General features: G+C 41.7%; 1 protein-coding gene across 1 annotated transcript in view; it reads left to right on the forward strand.

Moving 5' to 3' along the window:
• The window catches only part of LOC149024843 (protein ESMERALDA 1-like), a 108,371-nt gene that overhangs the window by 24,433 nt on the left and 67,796 nt on the right, over positions 1–16,142 (forward strand). Inside the window, exons 3-4 of the mRNA XM_089145028.1 lie at positions 13,385–13,452; positions 13,630–13,718. Coding sequence (XP_089001154.1) covers positions 13,385–13,452; positions 13,630–13,718 — 157 coding nt within the window. The remainder of the gene's footprint in view (positions 1–13,384; positions 13,453–13,629; positions 13,719–16,142) is intronic.

A 16,142-nucleotide genomic window follows, 5' to 3' on the forward strand; every position in this document is an offset into this window, starting at 1 on the left:
CCGCTCTCTCACATCACCATTTAGTCTAAGTATTGACACATGTCAAGGTAAAGCCTAGCCCAATGCAAGTCATCTACTTAGTCATATCAAAGCAGATCCGGATACGTCCATTCCTCCCATCCCGGGATCCTTTCCGGTATCCTTCACATTAGAGTCACGGATATTACTCACCGGACTCACCAACCCTATTGGTCATTCACAAATAGTAGACGGGAAGCTCTCACGTTCTCTCACGGATATGACTCACTGATCTTTGAGCGCCTGTGAGCTCAAGTCTAGCTATTTGCAACCCTACCAATAAATGGCCCCTTTTGGGTATCCGTAATGCGATTTATGTCCTCTCACGGGATGATTACCGGTCTTGAGTGCCCACAAATCCACACTACTACCACGGGTCGTTCGGTCTCAATGCCCTTCCGATTCGGGTCTGATACGATAGGGACATCCTAGCCATACATCTAAACAAGTCCTATGTATGTCATCCAATAATTTGGGAAAGCGTCGATGGGCATCTTTGGAGAACATCCCATACTATTCCCTCCGATGTCCAAGAACAAAAATGTCAATAGGACATTCCCCAATCCCAAATCATACCTATTCAATCACATTCTCAATTCCATCATACATAAATGATATTTCATCATATGAAATGAGATATAATATAGCACGATCAATCACATATGTAATTAACAAGAATACATAATCATGATAACCAAAGTGATATATAACATGGTACTACTGTCTTGAAGTATATACAACAGTCATATGATGTTAGAAACACAACAATTAATGTAAATCTACCAAGTTTTCAACATGTAATTATGGTAATAACCGTCCTTACCTTAAGTCGCGATGATGATAATCCAATAATCTCAAAGGAATGATCCAAAGATGGTATTAAGACCCTAGACAAACATAAATGAAAGATTAGAAAAGAAATTGGGAAAATCGGAGGTCGAACGGGTCAAATCGGACAAGAATACAGTTCAGCATCTGCTTGGTTGATGCTCCTTGGTTGATGGGATCGACCAAAGAGCATCGACCAAGGAACAATATCGGGCATAATAATGGATTTTGGGATTTTTTGTCCGAAATCGATCTTTCGGGGCTCAAATTGATTCGAAACTTGGAGGGATTTTTAATAATAGTATAAGAACACTACCTAGCAAGTATTATCATAATTCCAATGGCCCAATTGAAAACCCCCAATTTGAAATCCTATGTTCTATATGCTAAACATCAAGTTTCATAATGAAATCAAAAGCAATTGTAAGGGAAATCAGGGATTCAATCGAAGAGAATGATAAGCAATAGATTAGGAATGATTACTAACATATAATCAGACTTGGCATACAATAGGAATCAGTTTAGGAGATGAAATCATGTTGCTATAAAGGAATTTCATAAGGAAGACAAGGTTAAGAATCGATATGAGATGTATAGTATTGATAGAATGAATGGGGGTTTATAGAAATCAAAAGAGACACTAGAAGAGGTGGTTGCAAGGTTGCAACACCTTCTTCATAGCCCCAACAGCAAGAATAAGATGAGGTAGAAGTAGATTAGAGAGAGAGTGAGAGATTACATACCTTGGAGAAGAGATTAGAGAAGAGAGACAATGATTCTTGTAGAAGATCATCACCCAAGCCAAGTAGGAGCCTAAGAGGAGCCTCCCCATGTTCTCAGGTGTTGAAATGAGTAAAATAAGGTTCTAGGTTCGAGGTTTCACTTAAAAAGAGGAAAGAATATTCAAAAAGCATCTTTTACTCGAATCTGGGCAGCCTTGGTCGATGCTCCTTGGTTGATGGGATCGACCAAGCAGGATCGACTAAGCACAGTTCAGCAGAAAACTCAGCAATAGTTCAGCAACTTTGGACAGGGATTCGGAGGGCTATATGGGGTCAAATTGAGTGGGGTTTTCTCCTACAAGTCCATCAAGAAGTCTAGTTTCGGAATATACCTTTGGATCGAGCACGGGAGTTCATTAGGTACTTCAAATAATTCACCCCTCTTCGATGAGCAAGCAGGATTGACCAGACATAGTTCAGCAACTTCAGACAGGGATTCGGAGGGCTATACGGGGTCAAATTGAGTGGGGTTTTCTCCTACAAGTCAATCAAGAAGTCTAGTTTCAGGAAATACCTTCGGATTGAGCACGGGAGTTCATTAGGTACTTCAACTAATTCAACCCTCTTCGATGCGCAGAATTTCACTAAACACTGACAATGTACTCAAGTAAGGGGCATCATTGTCAATGTCCATGGGTTTCGGGTCAAACACCATGTCTTCTATAAAGAGGGCCCACAAGGACAATTTCCATCACTTTGGGACATGGATCCACCCTAAGGGAAAGGTCGGACATGACCTCCTAAGGCCTTCAAAGATAGCAACATTGAAATCAAGGTCCGACTTCAAGGTCTAACATTGAACAAGCCTTTCTTTATCCCAAAACAAATAGGGTGTCCTGGTTAGGTTTGGACTGGATTTCACATTCTCCACCCCTTAAAATAATTTCGTCCTCGAAATTGGGAGAGTACTAGGCTTCTAAGGAGATGGAGGCACTTCGCTCTTATCTTGACTTCCTTCTCTCAAAATCTACGGGAAATGAATAACAATTAGTCTTTTGTAAGAAAACAAGGAATAAGTCTGACATGCTTTGAAATCAAGCCAAAAGTATGATCATGGCTTCATGAAGATTTCACAAGGATCATGGCGAAGATTAATATGAAGATCATAAAACCTTAAGAATGAAAGGAGATTTGTAGAAGAGATGGTTGCAAGGATGCAACATCTTCTTCTTAATCTCAATCACAAAGAATAAGACATAGCAAGAGTAGATCAATACAACACAAGAGAGCACAACCGGAGAATGAAGATGAAAAGCAGCGAAACAATTAGAAGGAATACAACAGAAGATCCCGTCTCGAAACACGGGAGAATCACAGTTATGAGTGTGGAGATCCCGCGGGGAGAAGGCGACAGGGAAGATTAGATCACCCCCACAAAGGGGTGAAGGCACGAGAAATAGAGAGAATAGACAGCTTGGGGAAACCACCAAAGAACAGGCACCAAGCGGAATAAAGACAATGATATGGTAGATGCATGGACACGGGAAGGTAAGGATTAGGTGGGTTTCACACTACCCTCTCCTCCTCTCATCCGTGGGCCCCACCATAATAACAATAATAACGAGCATCTCCCCACTTAGATGCTGATGTCCCCCGGGCCCAGCCCACCAGAAACCCACCACCGGGCCGAATAAACCAGGCCCAAGCCAAACGAAACCGGCCCAACCCAACCACAACAGCCTCGCCCCACCAACGAGGTATCAGCCCCGAACGGAACCAGACCTACGGACACACCCTGACGCCGCGAGACACCCCCGAACCACTACCCTAACCATCTCCCCAGACAACATATTGAAACCCCACCGGACCCCGGGAGACACCCGATTAGTGAGGGCCCCCCCTCATTATATAGCAAATTCATGTTTGGAATGTTAGAGGCCTTAATACTATTGCCAGGGGATGTAAGAACGGAGAAAGCCCCCGGCCCGAGACCAGCTCCAGGGAATGCATCTCTCCAGTGGAGGCCATCCGGGGATTGGGGGATTTTAATACGTCCGCTATTCCGGAGAGCGGTGCGCCCCCAAAGGGGATTCAACGCTGCGACTGCAGACTCCGGGGGACCACTCTGGGCGGGGGAGGTGAGTGCCCAACGAGTGTCGCAACAAGCCTCCGCGCCCCGCCCAGGCCCGGTCACCTCGGTCCATCTCTTCCTCCCTCCCCGGTCTAAGCCATTTAAATTTGATAGGGGACCCAATCCTCTCCTCGCAGAAGCGGGGAAGCGCCATACCACTCTCTCCCTCTTGCTTGCGGGCCGGGAAACAAGACGCCTCGTGGGAATTCCCCACGGGAATATTTCCTCTCGAGTCTCGATAGCGCTCAGTCTTCTTAAAATCCAAGTCCTCCTCCAAAATAACCCCCACCCGATGGGGAGAGGAAAGGCACGAGCCTCTCCATCTCAAAGAGGTCGGAAAAGCCAAAACAAGGAGGAGACCAACACCGACCGGCTAAAGCGCACAATCAACCCACGTCTCTCCAGTAAGGAACTGGGCGATCCTTCCGGGAAAGCTGAGTGTCTACATAAGCCTCTCTCCCCCCGACCCTGATCTTATTAACAAATAGACCCCACTCTCCCCCCGCGATCCCTCTAAATGAGATCCTATGGCCATTTGCTCCCAAAAAAGGGGGGATGGATTTAGTATGGGCTTTTCTAGCACGGGATAGAGGATGACTGAGTTGGTAGTTTTCCAAAGCTATCCCAACCAAAGCTCCTCGCTTATCTTAGAAGGTAGGCACCTCCACCGATTTGCCACCGAACTCATAAGTTCATCTCCAAAAGGAAGGCAATTGGTTATGCATTTAGTGGAAACAAGCACGGTGAAGATGGGACAATATTTTGGTAAAGATAGTGGGGGTTGGGAGGCCCACGGCCCCCCAAGTGATCTCCAAAAGCGATAGGGATTTTATCGGGTCAGAAATCTCTACAGGAGAAAGACTCCACCCTCTCCCACACACGGGGTGGTTTCTCCTCGAGTGGTATTGTAAGGTTATCCCCCCCCTCCTTCTCCGGGAGGTCCTTTCTTGTCTTCATCAATCCAAAATGGACCAGCTGATTCATCCCACAAAAGCAAATCCCAACCACCCAGGGTGATTGATCTTCTCAAAGGATAAGCCCATCCATCACCGCTTTCCTCTAAACAGGGCCTCAGGCAACCAACAAACCACCTCTCCTCGGGGGGATCGGAACAAACCCGATTTAAGGTTGGAACCGGGTTACCGGTCTCCTCATCTTAGGTAGGCTTGCACAAGCTCCCAGCGACACAGAGGGCAGCTGGAAAAGAGCTTCTCCTTGTTTGAGGGTAGAGAAGAATCCCAACTACATGGTGTGGCACTCAAAGAAGGGAGGAGGGCTGGAAGGGGAAGGATGGAAAGGAACATGGGAAGGAGGGGGACCAGGAAGGAGAGGTTAAGACGGAGGAAAATTGTTAAACAAGATAAGGCAGGGACACCAGAGGATGGCTCCAACGGATGGAGGAAACCGGGCCCGCCAACACCAGGCCCGCGTGGGCAGATGGGAACCCCCCGCAGCATAAAAGCATCCCAAATCCACCCCTCTCTCGGCTTTCATTTCCAATGGTTCTTGGGTCCCTCTTCCCCACTTTAGTCTCACATAAGTTTGGACCTCCCCCCCCCCCCCCCCCCCCCCGCCAGGTTGGCTAAAAAACATCGGAAGGGCCCCCTCCAGCCCCCATTGGTTTGGTTAAAGGTCACATCCCGACCCTCACCCTTTGGAGAGCCCTTAATCTTGCTCTCCCAACCCAAGCTTTCCTTATCTCCTGCAAAATCCCTGCGAACCCCAACTGTATTCTTTGTTGGAATGGTACTGAGAACATTGAGCACTTGTTCTTTTCTTGCCCTTTCTCTAGTTCTCTTCGGAGAAAAGCCCTAGCCTCCATTTGACCTTGCTCTCGTTGCTCCTATGGGTTTGATTGTGACTGGTCTTGGGTATTAAGTAATTTTTCAGGTACCTCAATTTGTGACCGGATTGGTAGGCTTGTCTTTGGTGCCTTGGTCCACCATCTGTGGTGGGTGTGTAATCTCAGGCGCTGGACTCAATTTGGAATGCTATCCACTTTGATATATCTTCTAGGCTTATTGCTACACCCCACCCCCCGGTTGTTGACTCCCCAAGGAACAGGCTTATTGTTGTTGCTTGGGGTTTCAACGCCCATTTCCATCCTCCTCTCTGATCCTTTCCTTTGGATCCTCTTGTATTTCAGTGCTTTGCCTTGTTTATTTAATTATTTATTCATCCAAAAAAAATATTAAGTAAACAATTACAAAAAGGAAACTAAACATATGGTTGCCCAAAGAGCTAAAAGGCACCCAAACAACTGAGAGGCCATAAAAGGAAAATTGATTCAAACGAATATGTATTGTGGATACATATCCCACATTATAGCATATAAAGTTAACACTCCCCCTCAAGCTAGAGCATATAAATCACCAATGTCAGCTAGAAACTCCTATTTGTTAAGGTAGAGATAGATAGGGGATTTGTAAAGATGCCTTAAGGATCAACTGAGGGAACGGAGGGAGTACTGGTTGCTGCAGATAAAATTGAATTTTATAGAGAAGATTTTCAAAACAACAAGTGTATTTCGGTCTCTGGTTTGATCAATTCTCTAATACCATGTGACATGTAAACCAGAGAGATTGCAATAGAAGAACTGATGTGAACCAAATTCTAGGGTTTACCTTGTAATAATGTTGTCTTAGATTTAGGCTCACTCTAGGATCCTTCTCAGGGAACCAACAGTCTTATAGGAGATTTCTTGGAAGAATTAGGGTTCAAAGTAACAAAACAATACCCTAGAAGGGTACGGCCAAGCTTAGTACCAAAGGGAATTGGGTTTGAGCTTGTATCCTAATTTAGGTTTCTGAGCTAGTAGTAGGTATAGGTTTATGTCTTAGGGGTTTTAGGTTTAGTTGGTTCTGGCTTAAAGTCCCAAAGCTATAAATTCCAGGTTAGGGCTTAGGAATGATGTTTAGGTTTCGGTTAGCTTGGGAAGGGGCTGTTGCTTATATTTTCAGGTTAGATCTAATGGGTTTATGTTGAGAAAGTCGATTGTGGTAGAATGGCTTATTGATCAGTGTGATCTCAAACTCTCTATTTATAATAAAGTGGAAAGAACACTATTACATAAATACCCTTACTTGGGTAACAAGAAATAGAAATTTACAAGAACAAAAACTCTAATAGAGTTGAACTCCTAGTAGAACTCAACCAACACTCCTCTCAAGTTGAGGCATAGATATTAGTCATGCCCAACTTGCCTACAATAGGAAGGAAATCTCCTTCTTCCAAACCCTTAGAGAAAACATCTACTACTTGGTCTCCAGATCTCACAAAAGGCTTGTAGATAAGCCATTGTTCCAGCTTTCCTTTGACAAAAAACCTATCAATTTCAATGTGCTTAGTTCGATCATGTTGCACAGGATTATTAGCAATACTAATAGCGGCCTTGTTGTCACAATATAACATTATAGGTTTTGAAACTTAGACTCCAAATCTGAGCAAGCCTCAACCAAGAGCTACAAACCCACGAACCAAGCCATATTCAGCTTTGGCGGATAAAGCTACCACATCCTACTTCTTAGGAACTAGATTACCTCCAACAAAGGTATAGTAACCTGAAATTGACTTCGCGGAGATCCCCGACACATTAGTGTATGCACTCTTAGATTATCGGTGGGTGACAAAGTATTCTTTTCCAGGAGTTATCTTAAATATTGTAGTATCCTGATAACAACCTTCATATGAGCTAAATATGGATTATGCATGAATTGGCTCACTATTCCCACAACATAAGTGATGTCTGGCCTGGTGTGGGACAAGTAAATAAGCTTCCCTACCAGCCTTTGGTATCTTCCTTTTTCCACTGGTTCTCCCTTTTTTCCTTTAAGTTTAGCTCCAGCTTCAATAGGGGTATCAACTGCTTTACTCCCCTACATTACCACTTTTGATAATAAATCTAGGACATACTTTCTTTGGGATAGGAATATACCCTTCTTTGATCGAGCCACCTCAATCCCTAAGAAGTACTGTAACTTCCCTAGATCTTTAATTTCAAATTCTCTGCCAAGAAAGTCCTTTAACCTTTTGAATTTCTTCACCATCATTCCCTGTGATGACAATATCGTCTACATAAACAATGAGAAGTGTGATGTTAGTACCTGACTTCTTGACAAATAGTGTATGATCAGCATTGCTTTGCTTGTACCCAATAGAAGTCATTGCCTTTGGGAGGCGTCTAAACCAGCATCTAGGAGACTGTTTTAACCCACAGATTGACCTCTTTAATCGACAAACTTTCCCTGCGGTATTGTCATCGGAGAAACCATGTGGGATTTCCATATAGGCTTCTTCCTCTAACTTCCCATATAAGAAGGCATTCTTTACGTCTAGTTGGTGCAAGTTCCAGTCTTTGTTCACAGCTACAAACAACAAAACTCTAAAAGTGTTCAATTTCGCGACATGGGCAAAAGTCTAATGATAATCAATCCCATAGGTCTGGGTAAAACTCTTTGCAACTAGTCTAGCCTTCAACTTGTTGACTGATCGATCCATATTTTGTTTAACCACAAACACCCATTTGCAGCCCACTGGTTTTTTTTCCTGAAGGAATTGTAACCAACTCCCAAGCATCATTTTTCTTCATTGCCTGCATTTCCTCTACCATAGCTGCGTTCCATTTCTTATTAGCATAGGCTTCCTGCAACTTTTATAAACTGATATAGATGATAGAGAGGATATAAAAGCACGGTAAGAGTCAAACAAAGAGTCATAAGAGACATATTTAGCTATGGGATGTTGAGTATAAGATCTGACTCCTTTTCGAACAGCAATAGGAAGATCAGAAGAAGATACCTCAAAGAGAACAGTAGAATCTGATTTTGGAGCAGGAGACTGAAGTGGTAACTTGTCACCTTTCTCCACCTGCTTTAGCCAGTTGTAATTCTTCCTTTGATAAGTATGCACCTCCTTATTCTGGTCAATCTTGTTTTGAAAGACCTCAATAGTGTGCCTCACAGGAGTGGTCTCCCCTTGACCAGGTTCTTCATATGGTTCAGAAAACAGAGGGGGAGAATTAGAGTCCCCAAGCATATTGGTTGAAGTCTCCCCCGGTCCAGGAAACACTTCTTGAACTCCTAAGTTGTGTTGTGGTGGTGTGATAGAAAGGTCTAGAGTTGGAAAGAGCACCTCTCCTCTAGGACTCTCCCCTTAGAGAGATGTATAGTAAGGGCAAGACTCATTAAAAATGACATCCATGGAGACAATTGTTTTCCTGGAAGGAGGATGATAACATTTGTCCCCTTTCTAAGTAGCATAATACTCTAGAAAAATGCAGCGTAGGCCATGAGGAGCCAGCTTACTTTGATGGGCTGTGATTTTGGCATAACAGACACATCCAAAAACCTTTGGGGGGATAATAAAAGAAGAGGTTCCTTGGAGAAGCCTACTGGGCATCTTATTCATAAGGTAAGAGGCAGTGAGTATAGCATCACTCTAGTATTGGTCAAGGACATTCATTGCAATCATAAGGGAACATGCTATCTCTAAAAAGATGCCGATTCTTCCTTTTGGCAACCCCATTTTGGGCAGCTGTATCAACAGAACTGGTCTGGTGTATTATGCCAGAGTCAGAGAGATATCTTTGAAATTCATCATCAATATACTCTGTGCCATTGTCACTGTGAAGGATCTTCACAGTAGCATTGAACTGAGTCTTAATCATATTATGAAAATCACAAAAACATCGAAAAACCTCATTTTTTTTTTGTTTTAAAAGATAAATCCATGTAGAACGAGAGTGGCAATCAATAAAAGTAACAAAATACCTATGGCCAGTAATAGACACACGTCAGCAAGGGCCCCACACATTAGTATAAATTAGTCAAAAATGAATAGATTTTCTATTATGAAGAGACAGTAAATAAGTAGAACGAGTCTGTGTTAGGACCCTAAGATGAAGCCATGTGGAGGGGAGAGAGATAATTAGGGTTAGTTGAGGGTTATAAATAGAGGGACAAGTGAGTGGAGAGAGGGGGATTATTTTATGAGAGCTTTCTTAGGCAGTCGTAGGCTGAGGGACACCGCTGAGAGGTGTGGGGGTGACTCGTACCATAGAAACCAGAGTTATCTTGTTAATTCTTGCAACTTTGTATTAATTTTTTAATATATTATAAGGATGTTATCAAATGGTATCAGAGCACGTTTAGATCCTCGAGAAGCAATGGAAACCGGATTATCCATGTTTTTCGGGGAAGGGGATGTGCATGAATGGCTTCTTGAAGTTTTGTTATTCTGTTGGGAACACCAAATCGATGATGAACATAGATTGGGAGTGGCACTGCAACATTTAGAAGGAGAGGCGTTAGCATGGCTTTACCAGAAGAATTGGTCAAACTTCAATTGGTCAACCTTCAAGAAAGCTTGAAATTGGATTTTAGTGTTGAGCAAACGACTGAAGGAGCGGGAGAAGCAGAAAATACCAGGTTTGAGCAAGTTTATGGCATCACAGTGTATGAACCATCAATAAAGGAACAAATAAAAGCAACAAAGGCTGAAATCACAGAGAATGCTTTGAAAAATTTCGGAGCCATCCAAACAAGGGGTGACGGTATTGCAAATAGTAACCATGGCAATAAAGCATTGGTAGAGATTTTAAAAGAGGATGAAAAAGAGGCCAAAAGGGAAATCGTTGCAAATGACGATATGGCAATTAGTGCTGCTAATCCGCTACAAGACCTTAATTCATATATTGACATGAAACTCAAGGAGCAGGAGTTGTGCTTTATATGGGTCCATATGTTATTGTTGTTCAGCTGAAGTCAGTTCCAATGGCTATTCCTAGTGTACTCTTTAATTCAGCTGAAATTTCCAAGGTTTTTCTTCATTTGGGTTGCTTGGAGTTATGTGGTTATTGGTTCTCAAGGAGGTATATTGTGCAGAATGTTGAACTAGCATGGTTGTGTGGCAAACATGTAAAGACCAAGCATCCAATTTTCCATCACCTTGAGGACAAGGTGATTTTCGAGGGGCCGGTAGTGATAGAGCCCTGGGATCACAGTATTATGCTATATTGGGAGAGGAATGATTTGTTGAATATTTTGCGAACAACAGTTAGGAAAAGAAATCAGATCTGGTCCTAAGAAGGAGGTTGCTGAATAAATAATGATTTGCAGAATATTGCAAAATATTTACTACTGAATGAGAGAGATTTGGGGACAGACAGAATATTGCAGAATATTTACTACTGAATAAGAGGGATTTGGGGACAGGTAGAATATTTACTATTGAATAAGAGAGATTTGGGGAGATTAAGGTTGATTAGGGGTAAGATGTGAGTTGTAGAAAAGGATTATTTATGCGAGTGTTTGGGCAGCCATAGGCTGAAGGGCAACAATGTGTTGTGGGCATGGTAGAAGATCTCGCTCTCTCAAGAGATCTCGCCACCTTGAAAAAGAGAGATCTCGACCATCTCGGTGAGATCTCGGTCGAGATATACAACTTTTTGGCATCAACTCGATGGCCCATCTCGGTGGGTTTTAGGGTCTCAATCTGGTTGAAACTTGGTATTTAGCTTATTTAAGGCCTTTTGAACACATTGGTGGCCTTGGATTTGTTAGAAACAACCCTATGTATGATTTCTAAGTCTACCCATAGTGTGAAACCGAAATGTAGTAGGATTAGGGAATGCAATGTTATACAACATGTAATATAGAACCTTTAAGGCATATAAATGAAAAGCAAGTATATCAAATGCATCAACTAACTTAAATGTTATAAAATTCCATCCATATGAGTATCACAATCTCAATTTTCAAGAATAAAATAATTATACAACCATTAGAAGTTCTATATAAGTCATTAAATCATAAATTCATAAGACAAGTAGAGAATGATTGATCTTCCTTGTTGTAGATGTGCTAAGAGTAGTTGCAAGTGTAAATTCAGCCAAAATCCATAAAAAAATGTAAAAATTGAGAGTTCCAGCGAGATCCAGGGCGAGATATGGCAAGATATGGCGAGATATGGCGAGATATGGCGAGATATGGCGAGATCTCGAGCGAGATATCCCAACTCGCTGCTCTCGCCCTCCATCTCGTCTCGCCAAGCTAAAAAAAAGAGATATCTTGCGAGATCTCCCACCATGGCTGTGGGGGTGACTAGCACCATTGTAACAAGCTTATCATTGTTCATCGTTATTCTATCAATTAAATAATATCAGTTTTGCATTCGATTCATGGGTTCTTATCAAATTGGTTGGGGGTGGCGATCCAACATTTGGAAGGAGAGGCACTCGACTGGATTTATCGCAAGAATTGGACGGCATTTTCTTGGATGGGATTTAAAGCTTCTTAAACTTCCACCACCATGACACTTTGTTCATGATGTGTGGTGACTTGTTAAATAATGAAATCGTCCAGTTCATTTCTCCTTTGCTATTTCCATTTAGTAGGTCACAAATACACTCATCCCATCTCTTCACAATGTCTCATTTTTTATCAGCGTTTTTCAGTCATCATCCTCTCCTCACCTGATTGAAGCCTTTATTTTTTCTTCCTTTCATCTTAACTATCTTATGTGTAGGTTTTCCTCCTCTTTTGTAGTTATGTTGATATGGAGACTGATATTTCTTCAGCCTACCCATCTCCACAGTCTTCCTAGATTTATGAGTTTTATAACAACCATTCTTGATCTCAATGGCTGCTTGAACCTTCTTTGTTCCTCCACAAATGTCTTTGGAGGCCTAACAACTACCATTAGCTCCCTATAGCACATCTAGCAACCCTCTTAATACAATTAATCATCTTGTTCCACATCATGGTGTTTTCCCGTAGGTCCAAGTGTCCTTATCTGACCACATTATCAACTGATGTGCTTCGGGACTCCCTTTATATCTCACCCCCTTATTTTAGGGTTATGTAGATTTCATCTTCCTATACTTGTTATGTGTTGAGGACTTTTCTAGGACCACCAGTCTTTTTGGCGTGTTTAGGCTGTCTCCTAGGATAACCTCAGAATCCCGTGCAACATGTCCATAGTAGGGCACAATTAAGTTGATTGGCATTTTATTGAAGAGAAAGTTCACTTAGACATATGCACTCTTTTTTGAAGGTAGATGATCAGTTGGTTGATAACTTCACCTATGGGATCTACTCTCCCCAGTTCAGTACCCGCTTGAGTGAGCTGTGAGCATTTTTGTGACATTTATTCTCCAGCTTGAGGGGGAGTTTGAGAGTTCATGTAGTAAAGAAATTATGGGTACCAGTCAAATAGACTCTGCCTATTTCAGTATCCTTATTGTTTTTATTGGGGTGTTAATGTAATCGTACGTGCTTTTTCAAGTTAGCGACTATAGGGGAAGGAAATTGATCTCTCCCACAAAATGCCTTTTCTCTTCTGTCGCTTCTTGCTACTCTGTGTCTTTCCATCTTTTTTTTTTTCTCTTGTTATTTTTTCCTTAATTACATTTAGCTAATACTCACTACCATTTTATCAGATCCTATTAACATTGATCAGATTGACGTAACTCAAGCAGTAGCCGTGCAGAAATCACATTGTGTTGAGTCATTTTATGAACTGTCTCACTTCATGAGAAATATTAGTTGAATTTGCGAAATATTAGTCTTTGTGTCAATTCAGCATCTACCTTCTTTCCTCTTGCTGTTATCTTTCATGTAATTCTTTCTACAATAGTGATAATATATTCCAATATTAAATTGGACAATATTCTTTTTCCATATTATAGGTTTACCTGAATCAAATGGTTACATATATGTGGAGGCAAATGGTGGCTTGAATCAGCAAAGGACATCGGTTGTGCCAATTTCTAGTCACATTTATTTTGTGTGATTATTCTTATTGTCTTACATTTTGTATATTCTCCCCCCCCCCAATACACACACACACACACACATGAAGAAAAAGCTCACCCACCTTCGCACAAGACCTTGTTCTTACATTTTCAATTTGATTCCATTCTTTGTTTCCCAGATATGCAATGCAGTTGCTGTGGCAGGTTATTTGAATGCAACCCTTGTAATCCCATACTTCCATTTTCATAGCATTTGGAGGGATCCAAGGTTTGTTATTTTGTCTATCCATACCTAAAAAGATTAGCTTGTAATTCAAGGTGACTATTGCAGTTTTTCTAGTTTCATGCGATACTTTAATCTATATTATCAATCAATCAAAATATAAAAAGTAAAAGGGAAGCTTTTGATCATATACTTGGAAATGATGCAAGGATTGATTCTAGAGTGGAAAGGAGAGGGTATAGGTAAAATACAAGATGAGAGGAGAGCTGAAAGAGAATGAGATTATGAGATGGCAAAGAAGGATGAGGGATGAACCCCTTGTAATAGATTTCATACCTTCCCAGCAGCCATAAAGCAAGAATTGCAGCCACCTTTCTTTGGATGTCCAAGTTCAAAAAGAAAATTAAGAAAAATAAGACAAGAAGCTGAATTAGTGCCCAAACTTATTTTATAAGCTCTGACACTCCCCCTTAAGCTGGAAGTTGATGTCATGTATTCCCTGTAAAGATGGGCCTGTCAGGAGAAAGGAAAAATGCGGGGAAGTGAAAAGATTGAGCAAGCACACACTCTTTAAATACACTGCCAACTCCTCCAAACCTCAGGCATGAGAACAAGGCTATCCAAGGCCCCCTTCTGCACCTAAAGGAAGATCTTCTCTCCTGCTCGTCATGAATAGAAGCTCACTCTTCTATTCAAATGTCTGTTCATTGGTGGGTTGCAAGCATGTATTTTAAAGAAATATAATTGGTATTCTTGTTGGACAATGAAGCTACAACTAAAGTGCAACTCAAAATATAACTCTGATATGTTCCTGTATGGGTAACCCAAAGCAAATAAAATACTAAAATAATAAATTAGCTAATTCCAACTCTTATTGGACCAAAAACCATTACACTGGTTCTTAATGGGTTTGGCTTTAAATGTCTAGCATGCTGATCCAACCAATCAAGTGATATTGCATCAACTCTCCTCTGGAAAGAACTCAACTTTGACATGTTCAGATGAGGTTTGAGAATGTTGTCTGAGTCAACTTGTTGTAGGAGGAATGAAATGACGGTATTCCTGAGTTTGATAGAACAAAGATCTTTGTTGGGAGGAATTTCATCTCTAGTCTACCATGCTAGGAGTATGTATTCTTGTAACCATAATGCTTGGGTTTCTTGTCATACCACCATAGGCATCCTAAAAGTATGTGGCTGACTTTTAAAGGAAGAACATCACGCTGCACTTGATAAATCAGTTCACCAATAGAACAGAATAGAGGTGAATGGATGAAGGGAAAGGGAATGAAGACCTGATAACAGTCCTCTTGGATCCACATCCTGAGCCCCATTCTTTTCCTTCGTCTAAATTGGACCTGCCCATTGTTATTAAAATAAAGGAAAGGTTGTACTAATCACATAGCCAGTTTTTTTTTCTTCTTTGTTGCTATTTCTTGTATAGTTGATGTGAAACTGATTTTAGGATTAGGGTTTCTTGGAAGAATTCCCTAAAATTAAGGGTTTGCCCATAATCTTCCAATTAATAGTTCTAAGATCCTATGGGAAGGTTTGGTTTACTTTGAGATGGTTAAAGCTTTTGGATTACTTAGGGTGGTATGGATGTTTGTGGATCTCTAAAGAATTTATGGGAGGATCCTATAGACAAGTTAGGTTTGATATGTGCTGGTATTGGGATGATTACAGTTTTATCAAATCCCTCTTGGGTTGATCGTGAAAGATAAAAATTTAACCTAGAGGTTGGTAGGAAAAGGAAAGGGATAATTTGGTTTGTTTTGGTAAGGTATAGGGAAGATTTTAGGGATATGGAAAAGGGTTGGATCAAAGTTGAGAGGTTTCTTGTATTCTTTGATGGATCTTGGGCAAGCTTTCTTTCTTCCTTTTAAGTTTCTTTTCTGTTTTTTCTGATCTGCCGCAAGTCAGAGAGAGAGAGAGAGATGAGGGAGCTGCAGGGTGGAGGAGGGATGGGGGAGGGGCTGGGATGTGCTGCAGGGGGTAGGGGACGGGATCTTGTGTTGGCAGGGGTGGGGGAGAGGGGGTAGGGGGATGTGATGCAGGGGGTGGGGCTTCCTAGGTGCACAAGAGAGAAAAGGAGGAGGGAGGGGCTACGATGGCAAGGGATGAAGGGGAAGGGGTTGAGGGTGTATGCACTTACTTGTAGGCTGCTGGGAGTAGATGAATGCTGCTGGTTCTTGAATCAAGATGCTGCAATTGAAGGCAAGAATACTTGAAAATCCACTGTGGCCCTCCCAAGAAGGCCACAACCCAATTTCCCACAAGAGATTTCAATTCTTTATTCAATGCAGACTAATCTTTAGAATGATCGGTTGGCTTATTTATAACCCTACATCAAAAAAGAAAGAGTCTAACTCTAATTGGGAGACTCTATTTGGACTTAACTACAGCTGAGAAACCAACTTAGCTAGGGTTCCTTCATAAGTTAGGATATCCTTTTACAACTAAATATCAA

The sequence above is a fragment of the Hakea prostrata genome, chromosome 2, assembly GCF_041222555.1.
Source record: "Hakea prostrata isolate BN-2017 chromosome 2, UWA_Hpros_2, whole genome shotgun sequence".
NCBI lineage: Eukaryota > Viridiplantae > Streptophyta > Magnoliopsida > Proteales > Proteaceae > Hakea > Hakea prostrata.